General features: G+C 41.3%; 1 protein-coding gene across 1 annotated transcript in view; it reads left to right on the top strand.

Annotated features, from left to right (window-relative positions):
- Positions 1 to 14,779, top strand: part of PARVG (parvin gamma) — a 65,077-nt gene that overhangs the window by 38,792 nt on the left and 11,506 nt on the right. Inside the window, exons 7-9 of the mRNA XM_089680794.1 lie at positions 1,711 to 1,766; positions 9,080 to 9,099; positions 12,085 to 12,146. Coding sequence (XP_089536920.1) covers positions 1,711 to 1,766; positions 9,080 to 9,099; positions 12,085 to 12,146 — 138 coding nt within the window. The remainder of the gene's footprint in view (positions 1 to 1,710; positions 1,767 to 9,079; positions 9,100 to 12,084; positions 12,147 to 14,779) is intronic.

Below are 14,779 nucleotides of genomic sequence, written 5' to 3'. Positions count from 1 at the left end.
GAAAGAAAGAAGTATGGAAAGAAGGAAGGAGGGAAACAGGGGACAGAGAAAAAGAGTAAGAAAGGGAGACGTATAGAAGGAGGGAAAGAAAGAAAGAAGGATGGATGGAAAGAAGGAAAGAGGGAAGGAAGGAGAGAAAGAAGGAAAGAGGAAAAGAAGGAAAGAGGGAAAGAGAGAGAGAGAAAGAAGGAAAGAGGGAAATAAAGAAGGAAGGAGGGAAACAGGAGACAGAGAGAGAAAGAAAGAGATACATATAGAAGGAGGAGAAGAAATAAGGAGGAAGGAAAGAAGGAGGGAAAGAAAGAAAGTGAGAAAGAAAGGAGAGAAACAAGAGACAGAGAGAGAGAGAAAGATACGTGTAGAAAGAAAGAAGGAAGAAAGGAAAGAGAGGGAAAGAAGGAGGGAAAGAAAGGGGGAAAGAAGAAAAGAGGGAAAGAAGGAAGGAGGGAAAGAAGGAAGGAGGGAAAGAAGAAAGGAGGGAAAAAAATAAGGAAGGAGGGAAACGGGACAGACAGAGTAAAAGTAAGAAACGTATAGGAGGGAAAGAAGGATAGAGGGAAAGAAGGAAGGAGAGAAAGAAAGAAGGAAAGAGGGAAACAGGGGACAGAGAGAAAGAGTAGGAATGAGAGACGTATAGAAGGAAGGAAAGATAGAAAGAAGGAGGGAAAGAAAGAATGGAGGAAGGAAGGAAGGAAGGATGGATGGAAAGAAGGAGAGAGAGAAATAAATAAGGAGAGAAAGAGGGAAAGAAGGAAGGAGTGAAAGAGGGAAAGAAAGAGAGGGGAAGAAAGAAGGAAGGAAGGAATGAGGGAAAGAAGGAAAGAGGGAAATAAAGAAGGAAGGAGGGAAACATGAGACAGAGAGAGAGAAAGACAGATGTATAGAAGGAGGGGAAGAAAAAAGGAGGAAGGAAAGAAGGAGGGAAAGAAAGAAAGTGAGAAAGGAGAGAAACGGAAGACGGGGGGTTTGGAGCATACAGGAGCCCAGGGCATGCAGCCTGCAGGAGATGAATAGGAGAAGCGGCTGGGCGGATCATAGAGGAACCGAGAAATGCACAGCCCTCTATGTGCCGCCCGGCCACCTGGCCGCCTCTTCTATCCAGGCAACCCCGGCACACTGGAAAATGCCCAGTGTGTCCTATGGCCAGTCCTGGCCTGTTAATGGCTATGGTTTTGGAATAGGTTGTCCAGCAAGCTCATATTGATGTGATGATCAAGTGTCCACAAATTTTGCTTACATAGTGAATATTGGGTCAGCCTATAAAATAATAAGAAATAAATGTGTGAGACGAGAAAAAAAAAAGGCATATTTCATGGGCTTTTAAAGCCCTCCAGAGTCTGCTGAATGAATGTTTCTGGCCCCAGAATGGGTGTAGACCTTTTGTTTAGACCATTGTAAAGTCTTTAGTTCACTCTGAGAATGTTCTATCTCTGGAGTGACACATCTGCTTTCAGGTTATATTTAGTTTTGCTTTGTCATTTTGGAAAGTTCCCCTTAATGTTATTTTAGAGAAAATCTGCATGTTTTGTTTAGGAAGTGACTCTAATCTGATTTTCCGTGTGGTGAAAGTTAACGGGTAACATAAAGGTCACATCTTAATATGGTTCCCGCATGTCGCCGGCGATTTGTCTTATCCTCTGCACCAATTATATCTGACATTTGCTTTGGCTGATGCTGAGTGCTCCAATGTTTTTCTGTCCTGTGTCATAGCCAACAAAATCCGGAATGAAGACAGGAAAAGCCATTGAATGCTTCACTGGCCCCAGGTGAGAAGTGTCGCCTTATAATGACTACTGACAGCAGGGACTGTCACACGCTGGTAATTGAAGTGCTACACAACGCAAGGTTAGCTTACTATCAAGGAGATGTGTACAATTCACAAATATGTACATATATGGCTAAAATAAAACCTTCCTTTCTATATCCAGAGCAGTTGTCTTGAAGCAAAAAACTTGCATGAAAGGCCTCAGATAGAAGGTGCAATTTTCTGATTCTTAGGCTCATTATTAGTTCTGAGACAATGTGACTCCTCTGCAATGCATTTAGTACATAGCCCTGCAGTCAAGGATAAAGAGTCACAACAGGCTAAAGCTAGAATATGCACATATAGCTTAAAGTTCATTTCCCCCTAAATTGACAACCTTCTTATGAAAATGCTGGCTGCCTGGCTGTCAAGGTAATCCAATATTTGAGGAAAGTGGGAAAATATTGCTGGGCCCATAAAATTATCTTATTGGTACTGCTGTCATAAAATATTGATGTTGATGGAAATTAATCTGGTTCCCAGGCAGGAGGATTCTCCAAAGGATCTCAACAGTCTCCTGGCTTGTAGTCTAATGTAATAAAAATGAAACCTGAAGCACCACACCGCTGCTAAGAGATCCAGATACAACTTTATTCCAAGAAAAAAGAGGAAATAAAGTCCGGAGAAGGAGGATTTTCCTCATCGGCTTCCAATATATGGACTTTATTGGCACACCACGAGACAATACTATATAAAATTCAATACATTTATTATAATATAATTAAAATGTAACACGTATTCAAATTAAAAGAAAAACACATATTCAGAAAGTTATATCCTTGAAAGTAAAACCATACATATATCCTCTGCTGGACTGGTACAATTGCTAGCCTGAACTCCTATGCACACATACACTATATTGCCAAACGTATTGGTCGGCCTGCCTTTACACGCACATGAACTTTAATGGCATCCCAGTCTTAGTCCGTAGGGTTCAGTATTGAGTTGGCCCACCCTTTGTAGCTATAACAGCTTCAACTCTTCTGAGAAAGCTGTCCACAAGCTTTAGGAGTGTGTCTATGGGAATGTTTGACCATTCTTCCAGAAGCGCATTTTTGAGGTCAGGTACTGACGTTGAATGAGAAGGCCTGGCGCGCAGTCTCTGCACTAATTCATCCCAAAGGTGTTCTACCGGGTTAAGGTCAAAACTCTGTGCAGGCCAGTCAAGTTCCTACACCCCAAACTTGCTCATCCATGTCTTTATGGACCTTGCTATTTGCACTGGTGAGCAGTCAAGTTGGAACAGGAAAGGGCCATCCCCAAACTGTTCCCACAAAGTTGGGAGCATGAAATTGTCCACAATGTCTTGGTATGCTGATGCCTTAAGAGTTGCCTTCACTGGAACTAAGAGGCCAAGCCCAACCCCTGAAAAACAACCCCACACCACAATCCCCCCTCCACCAAACATTACACTTGGCACAATGCAGTCAGGCAAGTACTGTGCTCTAGAGTCCAGTGGCGGCATGCTTTACACCACTGCATCCGATGCTTTGCATTGCACTTGGTGATGTAAGGTTTGGATGCAGCTTCTTAGTCATGGAACCCATTCCATGAAGTTCTCTACGCACTGTTGTGTTAATCTGAAGGTCACACAAAGTTTGGAAATTTGTATCTATTGACTCTGCAGACAGTTGGCTACTTCTGCGCACTGTGTACTTCAGCATGCGCTGACCCCGCTCTGTCATTTTACGTAGCCTACCACTTCCTGGCTGAGTTGCTGTTGTTCCCAGTTGCTTCCACTTTGTTATAATACCACTAACAGTTGACCGTGGAATATTTAGTAGCAAGGAAATTTCACGGATAGACTTATTGCACAGGTGCCAACCAATCATGTCACCACACTTACATTCACTGAGCTCCTGAGAGCGACCCATTCTTTCACAAATGTTTGTAGAAGCAGTCTGCACTTGTAGGTACTTGATTTTATACACCTGTGGCCATGGAGGTGATTGGAACACCTGAATCCAATGATTTGGAGGGGTGTCCCAATACTTTTGGCAATATAGTGTATGTACAGTATTCCGTATATATTATACAGACATGCTTCTCCAAATCTAGATCTGTCAACACGTTTCGCAGTAAGATAGCTTAATCAGGATAAAGAGGGTACATAGATAATGGCTAAGTATGTAAAAAAATGTAAAGTACATGTAACAGTAAACAATAAATCATATAAAATATCTAAACATATTTAAACAGTTACAGAGCATACTCCAATATCATACTGACCAATTAAAAGGGTATAGCACTGGAGGGTCTGGTAGGCAGACATAGAGGCATAAAAGAGGTGCCTCTTTTTGCGATATAAATGAAAAAAAAAACAACAATTTAAAAAATCCAATATTTTTTACTTTCTGTTATAAAACATATCCAATAAATAAAACAAAAATAAAATCTCTTCATGAATTTTGGACAAAATATATTCTGCTACATGTCTTTGGTAAATAAAAATCCCAAAAAGTTTATATTGATTGGTTTGTGTGAGAGTTATAGCATCTACAAACTATAGGATATATACAGGAGTTTTTATTTATTTATTTTTTATACTACTAATGGCAGTGATCAGCGACCTATAAGGGGACTGTGATAGTGCGGAAGACAATCTAACACTAACTGATGCAGGGGGGAACTGACTAATTGCCACTGACATCACCAGTGACATTAGTACAGTGATCGGTGCTAATAATATGCACTGACAATGTACTAATGACACTGGGTAGGTAGGGGTTAACACCTAGGGTGATTAAGGGGTTAAATGTGTGCCAACTATGTGTAATGTGTGTAATTTGCGGTGCTTTTACTAAGGATCTTTTTGTTTTTATTCCCTGCTTAGCAGGGAATGAAAAAACAGCAAGATGCCCTGACAGTGAACACAGCTCTGTATTGTTTAGAATTAGTGGGTCCTGGCTGTCAATCATCATCCGGGACCAGGTGATCAGAATGTGCTGTAACAAACCACAGTACAGCCTTGCCAGTGTGTGCATGCCCCCTGCAAGGTCAAGCAGATCACGTACTAGGTACGCGATCCAGCGCAGGGAGGCCACTTTGCCACTGCACAAGTACATGATGCAGTCTACAAGCCGCTAGAAGTGAACTTTGTTTGCCTGTCAAACCAGCTGCTGAAAAGGCCTACACTTGTATTCACTCTGGAAAAAATCATCTTAAAGGTCCAGTTCAATTCTAGTCTATCCACATTGTTTTCAAGCCCTGATGAAGGTCCCCTGAAATGTGTGGCTACCTTCTTGGATTGTCCCCCTGACCTTTATTGAAATGAACTTGTATCTGGACCTCTTATCAGTGGTGTGGTGCTCCAATTCCCATTTTTATTACATTACCCTAGAAGATAATCCAGTGGTTTTAATACTTTCTAAGTCACTCACCTGGAACAAACATGAAAATAAAGAAACTTATAGTAAAAGAAAAGGATTCACCACAAGATCAGAATGTAAATAATATTTTCTAAGTTTATTAAACAGCACAGGATACAGGTCTCTGAAAAACGCTTTTGAGTGTGAAATATGTAAAATTTCTATCATGTCTAAATTTGGAAAATAATTTTACACCGTCCCGTTGAGCAGTGAACCCTTCATATTCTTGGTACTTATCTGCCTGCAAGATGAAATGGACCAGCACTCAGCTATAGTAGATACATGAGAGTTGAGATCTACTTGGAGCAATTTGTTTGATATATGCAGTGTATATAGAGTATGAAAGTTATAATGAAGCCACAACTCCTGTTCTACATACCTGTTTGAGGTGAATAACTCAAAGTACTGATTCTGTTGGATCAACATGCCAAAAATGTGAAGCGCCACACCAGATATGACTTTACTCCAGTAAAAGTCAGGGGGACAAGCCAAAGAGAGCCATTGCATTTAGAGGTGAAAAAAATGTGCCTTCATCGGGACATGACTGATAACAATAGGAATGGACTAGGAGAAACCTGGACCTGCCAAGCCAGCTACTGTCAAGACATGTACTCGGACTAAAAGAATACCATTAAAGATCCAGTTACCTTCTAGTCCATTCACATTGCTTTCAATCAATCAATTCAATCAATTTGGATTGTCCACCTGACTTTTGTTGGAATTAAGTAATATCTGAACCTTTTAGCAGTGATGTGCTGCTTCAATTTACATTTTTGTTACGTTACACTACAAGCCAAGGAGAGTGTGGAGATCCTCTGGGGGTGCCGAAGCTATTTGTTCAGAAATCAGATTATTTACATAAGATAACCTTACAGGTCTAGCACTATTTTTCCACTTTCCTCAAGAATCAGCATGCCAGTCTCGCCCTAGCAGCCTCCTTTGGGGTTTCCTTTATGGGGTGGTTTACACCTGATTTTGTTTAGGATGCATCATTTCCATTTTTGGAGGGGAAATCACTCCTGCTTTATTTATTGTTACTGTAGCACAACCATAATGCACATTTTGATGTGCTTTGTAGATGTGTTGTGGTGCCATTAACCGCTTTCCCGCTGCCCTACAGCAGAAATACTGCTAGAGGGCAGCAGGGCTACGCAAAATCACGTATATATACATGATTGTGCATTTCTGGGTAGGGGGCACATGCGCGCACCCTACCCGTGCTGCGCCAATGATTTCCCACTGGCACCCGGCGATTGCCAAGTATCACTGACGGGGGAGAGACCTGTATGTAAATAATACAGATGTGTCCCCTGTCAGCTCCTACACACTGCTTTGTATGGCTCTGCATAGCAGAGCCATACAAAGTAATGTGCTGACACAGTAAAACACACAGAGCACACAGTAAAACAGCACACAGTTAACCCTTTGATTGCTCCAGATGTTAACTCCTTCCTGCCCAGTGCCATTAGTACAGTGTCAATGCTTTTTATTAGCACTGATCACTGTATTAGTGTCACTGGGGATGTCAGTTCCCCTCCAGTGTCAGAACGCCCGCCACAGTCCTTCAGTCCCGCAATAAGTCGCTGATCGCCACCATTACTAGTATAAAAAAAATTCCAGTACATATACCGCCATTTGTAGATGCTATAAATAACTCTCATGTAAACCAATTAATTTACACGTATTGGGATTTTTTTTTAGCAAAGACATGTAGCAGAACACATTTTGGCCTACATTTATGACAAAATTTGATTTTTACATTTTTTTACTGGACATGTTTAATATCAAAAAGTCAATAATATTGTTTTTTCTCAAAATTGTCAGTCTTTTTTGTTTATCGCCCAAAAAATAAAAAACACAGGCAATCAAATACCATAAAAAAAAAGCTCAGTTTGCAGGGAAAAATAGGACATAAATTTAATTTGGGTTCAACGTTGCATGACCGCACAATTGTCAGTTAAAGTAACGCAGCGCTGTATTGCAAAAATGGTCTGGTCAGGAAGGGTGTAAATCCTCTGGAGGGCAAGTGATTAATACAACTGACACAACAATGCTTGCTGCATTAATGCACTTTGCAGTATTGTGTTTCTTTGCATTTTACTGCAGCACTTTGGTGTGAAAGGACACTGAGAGAAAAAGTTAACTTTTTAGTAACTTTACAAAACAGCGTGAATAAATTCCTGACATGCTCTAATAAGCAGAAAAGGACTTTGCTAGTCTGAGATTATGTTATTAGTCTGCTGCAGGCAAGAAGAAGCAATCCTTATACTCTTCTATTATAATATTGTAACTCTAACAAGTCACAAGGTGAGAGGTTGCAGCAAGGGCTGATCTGTGTCATACATTTCTGAACACAGCCATTAACTACAAAGACACCAGGATATACATCTTTGAGCCAGCATCTCAGTCCAGGAAGGAGATGATGCCTGAACAAATATGGCTCCATCCTTCCAAGAAAACCATATGGAGGCATTGTCAGGGGTATTACTGTGATCTCTGTAAGAGGTAATAAATACTTGTGTTACACTTGTAGCGGCAACTTTGGGGATACCAGGTAAACTCCGGACACGAACTTGAGGAAAACAAACCTTTTATTTAACCAGCGCTGGTTGAGACTTAGCCAGACTCATGTCTGCAAAGCTAAATGGCTTCAAAAACATCTCACAGAGTATACATATTAACAATTACATCACAATGAATATTTTTACTCTTTCACTTTATTGTACATTCAAAAGGCTTTCTAAACTGTGCAGTATATAGCCTTGACTATCAGCTACAGATAAGAATACCAGCTACAAGCTGGAACACATTACTTCACAGGAAATAAGGGAGGGGGGAAATGAGCTTGTGACCTTGCTTTTGCAAACACAGGCTACTAGGAATATTAAAGTTTAAAGGGGAACTCTGCAATATCTGGGGGCTGCCACACACTTACTTAGCAGACTGAACTTATGACAAAATATAACTGGTACTAAACAAAATGGGAACAAAAATTCATCTTGTCTTGTCTGGGAAAATGAAAGAACAAATTTGAATCCTTTCTGTGGGCATCAATTCTGCTCCATTCTATAAGTAGAACCCAATGTCATTTTTTTCTGGATTGTTCTTTATATCTGTTCCCTGTAACAAGCAGAGTGATAGCAAGCATACGTAATCCCTGTGAAAATCTAGGAGAAAGAACAAAGAGAGGGCGCACAGGCCTAGTGCATTACCATAAAAAATGTTTAATAAAAAATAAAGTAGGTGTTGTACTCACAAACGACAATATAGTCAAGGCACATCATGTGTCATCAGTGTCCAGGACGGCCCATGTGACCTTTGGTTTAACTAGTGGTGAGCATATAAAAGAGGGAGCAGACATTTGGTCAGTTGGCTCTGAGGAAGAGGCAAGTCCTCGAAACGCGTCAGCCTTTTGGATGTCTAAACTCCCTATTGCGGACTGTTACTCAGCGCGGTGTTGACCCAGCTGTTCTTTATGATGTGCCTTGACTATATTGTCGTTTGTGAGTACAACACCTACTTTATTTTTTATTAAACATTTTTTCTGGTAATGCACTAGGCCTGTGCGCCCTCTCTTTGTTCTTTCCCCACTCAGTATATTTGGATTCCCCCGGTCCATTTGAGGGCAGCAAGGTGTGCATGTTCCAGGATATTCTTAATGTGGTTGTAGCCTGCATCAAGTCCATCCCCAAGCGCAGGAGCATTTGTGTTTGCTGGTTCTTTGAAAATCTAGGAGAGCCTGTTACTATTCTTTTTTTTTTTACTTGTAAAACAGCAATGTCATTCAGAATTATATATTAAAAAAATGTTTATCATTTGCAACCAGTTTGCTTATGTTTTTTTTCCTTGTTTGTTCCCCTCATTAAATCACAATTTGCTTTGTAACGTGCACCCTGGGTCACCGCAGGGAGGAAGACGCAGATCCTAGTAAGTCATATCGTGTTTATTTCATGACTCTACAATAAGGTTTGTGTTCTAAGCATCAGGTTTGGCAGGACTAAATGAAATGACCCCTCTAAAAGTGACCGAGCCTGACTTGGAGATGGCGGGATGCAGGCTGTTGCTGTGGCAACAATAGGAGATGTTGACCAGGTCTTATGGGGTGAAAGGAAATAGAGATTAATTGGCATGGATGGGAGCGGTGGAGAACATGGTTAAGCTGTCAGGGCTTCTCCATGAGCTTTCTCTTGCTGTCTGAGCCGCGGCGGGCTGGAGAAAGTGACAGGCCTTTAGACGCGCAGAGTGGGCGCAGATAAAAGCCATTATTTGATAGGCAGCTTGTAAATGCTGGCAACCATAATTATCGAAGGACAAGAAGGAGTTGAAGTTTTTCGAGAGACTGATTTATGGAGGCCTGGAGGCTCATGGTGGTGTGATTGACGGGGTCTAAAAAAAAGGGGGGGGGGGGAAGAGGAAAGTTTCAAAGTCTCGCTCTGAGAAGTGCTGAGCTCAGCGGGTTTTAGAATTTTTTTTCACCAGAACTTCACATGCTTGTCACATGCCCAACTATACTTTCTCATCAATAAAAGCTAAAACTAGCATAGAAGGTAGCTTCAACTGATGTAATCACTTTTAGGTGTTCTTTCTTTTTTGGGACAGACCCTAAAAATGAAATATGGATGAAAGAAACCATTTAGAACAGGCATGTCAATCTTGTGTTTTTGGGTCATATGCAGCACCTCTCACTCTTTATTTGCAGCCCTCAGAACTATAACTGAGAAAGAGCCCCAGCATTTCTCCAGCTCACTACAAACGCAACACTTTAATATTTTATTTGCTGCTCAATTTTTCAAGCAATGATTTGTGGCCTTTTCCTGGTAAAATATATTGTAAATTGCAGTTGTTACTAGTGGCAGGGCCAGGTCCTCTGGTGCCCAAGACAAAGATGTCAAAATGTGATCCCCCAGCAATTTATTTAGAACTACAAAAACTAACATAAATTAAAGTTGAAAAAAAACTAAAAGGAAATAAGACATTACTAAAAATACTAAGGGTTAACCAAAATTTTAACCACAGATGTTAGGGTTAAAAAACTAATTTGGTGAAGCAGTATTAAACCCAAAACCAGAAATGTAGTGTATTGCAACTTACCAATCATTAGATGTTGTGGCTGCATTAGTTATCTTTTTTTACACTTTTTTTCCCTTCTGTTTTCAACTGGTGATCTGGCCAATGACACACCTTCTGTATTAGTAAGACACCACTCTGGAGGAATGAGTGCAGGACACAGCAGACAGCAGCATTGGCAGCCTGGGGGGGATGGGAGTGTTAAACGTATTATCAGAGTTGAATACATTAAACAAATTGAAGCCAAACTCCAGCTAACACTTTATAATCATTTACAGCAAACAGCTCAGTGGGCTGAACAAAAAAAAAAAAACTGATGTTGCTGTACGAGCAAAAGCAAAGCCACTATGCTATTGTGTTCTGACAGGGGGACCGCCTCCCTGCCAGGACACACTGATCAGTGCTCACAGCCGTTGTCTGTGAGTGCTGATCAGATGCCAATTGGATGCCGGTTCTGCACGGATGAGGAGTTGTACACACAAGCCAAAAGACAGCCGCTTCCTACTGAACCAACTGTTTTTGGATGATTTTCGGCCCTTGTGTACCCAGGTTAAATGTATTCTCCCTTAACGAAAATGGGGAGGGGGTGATATGATCACCTTGTATGAATACAAGAATAATCCATATAGTAAACATGGTGCAAAGCTGTTCACATTGCAAATTATTAGGCAGTACTCTTTGTTCCTGGAGGTAAAGAGCTTTAATCTCCTCATATGGAAAGGCTTCTCCACAGTAAGAGCTCTGAAATGTGGAACATACTTCATTCAAAGGTAGAAATGTCTTTCATGACTGCCTCGTTGGGCTATTAGGTCCCATTTGAGAGCCACTCTCTTATAGGAACGCATCATCAGAAAACTTACAGGCTACCAGGGCTGACCTCTCTTTAGAAAACACTAGTTGCCTGGCTGTTGTATTGATCATTGGTAGGAACTCACTGGAGGCTCTGGATAATCAAATAGATTGCCAGTTCTCTGGGCCAATGAGCGTTCCCTCTGGCTCAAATTGGCTGATTGGCTGACAGGAGTAGTGACATTAGCTATTAGCCACACCCCTTTCCCCAACAATCTCATGCCCATTCAGTTCTAAAAGTAGGGATAACGATGGTTTAGCTTCATCACTTTGAGTCACTGACCTGAAAAATTAGGACTCTGCTTTTTCTATAACTTTTGTGCATGAAATATTATAGAAAGTCGCAGCCAGGCAACTAGTACATCAGAAGGGGCTCAGCAATGGAAGCCTCAGCATTTCTTTCATGACAGATATACTTTAAAGCAAGACAATTACAGTAAAGTAAAAGTAGAAGTCAATACAGAGGGACTGCTGTGGTCTTTGTTGGTTATAATTCTAGAGAACGGAGGATTAGAGCAACCTGTCAGCTTTTTAATAATGTCTGTTTCCCAACTGGGTAGATTTCCCCCCACTTCATGTTCCAGTGACACAAGATGAAGTAAAGAAGTTCCATTGCACCTGTTTAGCAGAGATGAACACCTGTAATGGACCAATCATTTGTTGCAGGGGTATTCCTTGCCCTGCAGCTGCTTGTATATATGGGACCTGTATGAGTGCAGCTGCAGGGCAGGAAATGCTTCGGCCATTGCAGGTGATTGGCCTATGGCAGGTGACAGCTTCCTAGTGGGCTTTGCCACATTGCTTTGCTGTGTGCTTGAATTGATAGATCTCCCTGTATGTTCTATAAAATACTCAAATCTAATAAAATCTAACAACATTAAAAAAGACAATATAACCTTTGTGCAGTGTTTGTCCAAGCATATAATCTGTGTAAGCAAAGCCTCTATGTTTGTAGTAGTACATTTTTATTTAATTTACCATCTTTTCCTGTCCTAGATAAGGATCCATTTAACCAACTTTTTGAACTGAACCCAGACAGGATAAATGATGTGAAACAGGTAATTTATATAAGTATGGGGGGTTGGGGGCAAGTGCAACAATCATGAGCACCAAAGGGTTTCTCTGTGGCATATTTGTTGATATTTCTATAATGTCTTAATTATATTTAATTAGATTTGGGTTTTTTTCTATCTGTTCCTTAAAATTTTACTGGTAAACTTTTCAAAATGGCTGCTGAAGTAACTCTAACCTTTGCTACAGTAGCCATGCAAGAAGAGCTGAAGATATTTTATATACACTATATTTCCAAAAGTATTGGGACGCCTGCCTTTACACACACATGAACGTTAATGGCACACCCAGTCTTAGTCCATAGGGTTCAATATTGAGTTGGCCCACCCTTTGCAACTATGACAACTTCAATTCTTCTGGGAAGGCTGTCCACAAGGTTTAGGAGTGTGTATATGGAATGTTTGACCATTCTTCCAGAAGTGCATTTGTGAGCTCAGGCACTGATGCTGGATGAGAAGGCCTGGCTCACAGTCTCTGCACTAATTCATCCCAAAGGTGTTTTATCGGGTTGAGGTCAGGTGCAGGCCAGTCAAGTTCCTCCACCCTAAACTCACTCATCCATGTCTTTAAGAACCTTGCTTTGTGCACTGGTGCGCAGTCATGTTGGTACAGGAAGGGGCCATCCCCAAACTGTTCCCACAAAATTGGGAGCATGAAATTGTCCAAAATGTCTTGGTATGCTAACGCCTTAAGAATTCCCTTCACTGGAACTAAGGGGCCAAGCCCAACCCCTGAAAAACAACCATAATCCCCCCTCCACCAAAGTTTACACTTGGCACAATGCAGTCAGGCAAGTACCGTTCTCCTGGCAACCTCCAAACCCAGACACGTCCATCAGATTGCCAGACAGAAGCGTGATTCATCACTCCAGAGAACACGTCTCCACTGCTCTAGAGTTCAGTGGGGGCATGCTTTACACCACTGCATCCAACGCTTTGCATTTGCATTGAAATTGGTGATATAAGGCTTGGATGAAGCTCTCTATGCCCTGTTGTTGTGCTAATCTGAAGGCCACATGACGTTTGGAGGTCTTTAGCTATTGACTCCGCAGACAGTTTGCGACCTCTGTGCGCTCCAGCATGCAATGACCTTCCTCTGTGATTTTACGTGGCCTACCACTTTGTGGCTGAGTTATTGTTGTACCCAATTGCTTCCGCTTTGTTATCATACCACTAATAGTTGACCGCGGAATATTTAGTAGCAAGGAAATTTCACAGATGGACTTATTGCACAGGTGGCAATCTATCACGGTACCACGCTTGAATTCACTGAGCTCCTGAGAGCGACCCGTTCTTTCAAAAACGTTTGTAGAAGCAGTCTGTATGCCCAGCTGCTTGATTTTATACACCTGTGGCCATGGAGGTGATTGGAACACCTGAATCCAATGATTTGGAGGGATGTCCCAATACTTCTGGCTATATAGTGTGTGTATATATAAAGGTTCCATATATTTTAGTCTAACTTTGTCATGTCATATACAGTATGGATAATTTTCTCTACCTAAAAGTAAGCGAAATATACTATGGGCTTAAGGGTGACAGGTGTAGAATGGGGTCTTTAGTACAAGGTCAGCAATGGGTCCCCATCTTGTATAGCTATTCCAGTGTAGATCACTTCCTATACATGCTCACTGATACAACCAGGGAGGAGATGAGTAGCAGTAGAGATCCTGAATGATACTTCTCTAGCAGCTGGGGAATTGCCATAGTCCAGTGGTTCTCATTTCTCCAAAGTCCTGCCTCCACCTGGGAAATCCAGTCCTCTATAAATCATTTTTCATGGTGATGAAACCTTGAAAGTATAAATGGTTGCTACTGGATGCAAAGTTTTCAGTAGACTCCATTAAACACAAAGTTATAGACTCCACTGTACACAAAATATCAGTAGACTCCACTGAACACACAGTTATCTGTAGACTCCACTGTACACACAGTTATCAGTAGACTCCACTGGAGACAAAGTTATCAGTTGACTCCACTGGACAAAAAGGCATTGGTAGACACCACTGGAGACAAAGCTAAATGTAGACTCCACTGGACAAAAAGTTATCATAAGACTCCCCTGGACACAAAGTTTTCAAAAGACTTCACTGGGCAGAAAGTTATCAGTACACTTCCCTGGATAGAAAGTTATCAGTACACTTCCCTGGACAGAAAGTTATTAGTACACTTCCCTGGACAGAAAGTTATCAGACGATTTCACTTGACAAAGTTGTCAGATTACTCAACTGGAGAGAAAGTTATCAGTAGACTCCACTGGACACAAAGTTACTAGTAGACTCCCCTGGACATAAAGTTATCAGTAGGCTCCCCTGGACACAAAGTTATCAGTAGACTCCACTGGACACAAAGTTATCAGTAGACTCCACTGGACACAAAGTTATCAGTAGACTTCACTAGACACAATGTTATCAGTAGACTTCTCTGAAGACAAAGGTGTCAGTAGACTCCACTGGACAGAAAGTTATCAGTAGACTCCACCTGACAGAAAGTTATTAATAGACTCCCTTGGACAGGAAGTTATCAGAAGACTCCACTGATTCCACTAGAAGCTGGTTGACTACCATGCGCCAGTTTCTGAGTGTTCCAGTTTTAGTAAATCTCCCTCTAAGTTATTAGTA

This window comes from Staurois parvus, unplaced genomic scaffold (assembly GCF_062004578.1).
Source record: "Staurois parvus isolate SC_StPar_1 unplaced genomic scaffold, SC_StPar_1.0 ptg000249l, whole genome shotgun sequence".
Taxonomy (NCBI): domain Eukaryota; kingdom Metazoa; phylum Chordata; class Amphibia; order Anura; family Ranidae; genus Staurois; species Staurois parvus.
Note: the sequence above shows the minus strand (reverse complement) of the source record. Positions and strands in the feature narration are given on the sequence as shown.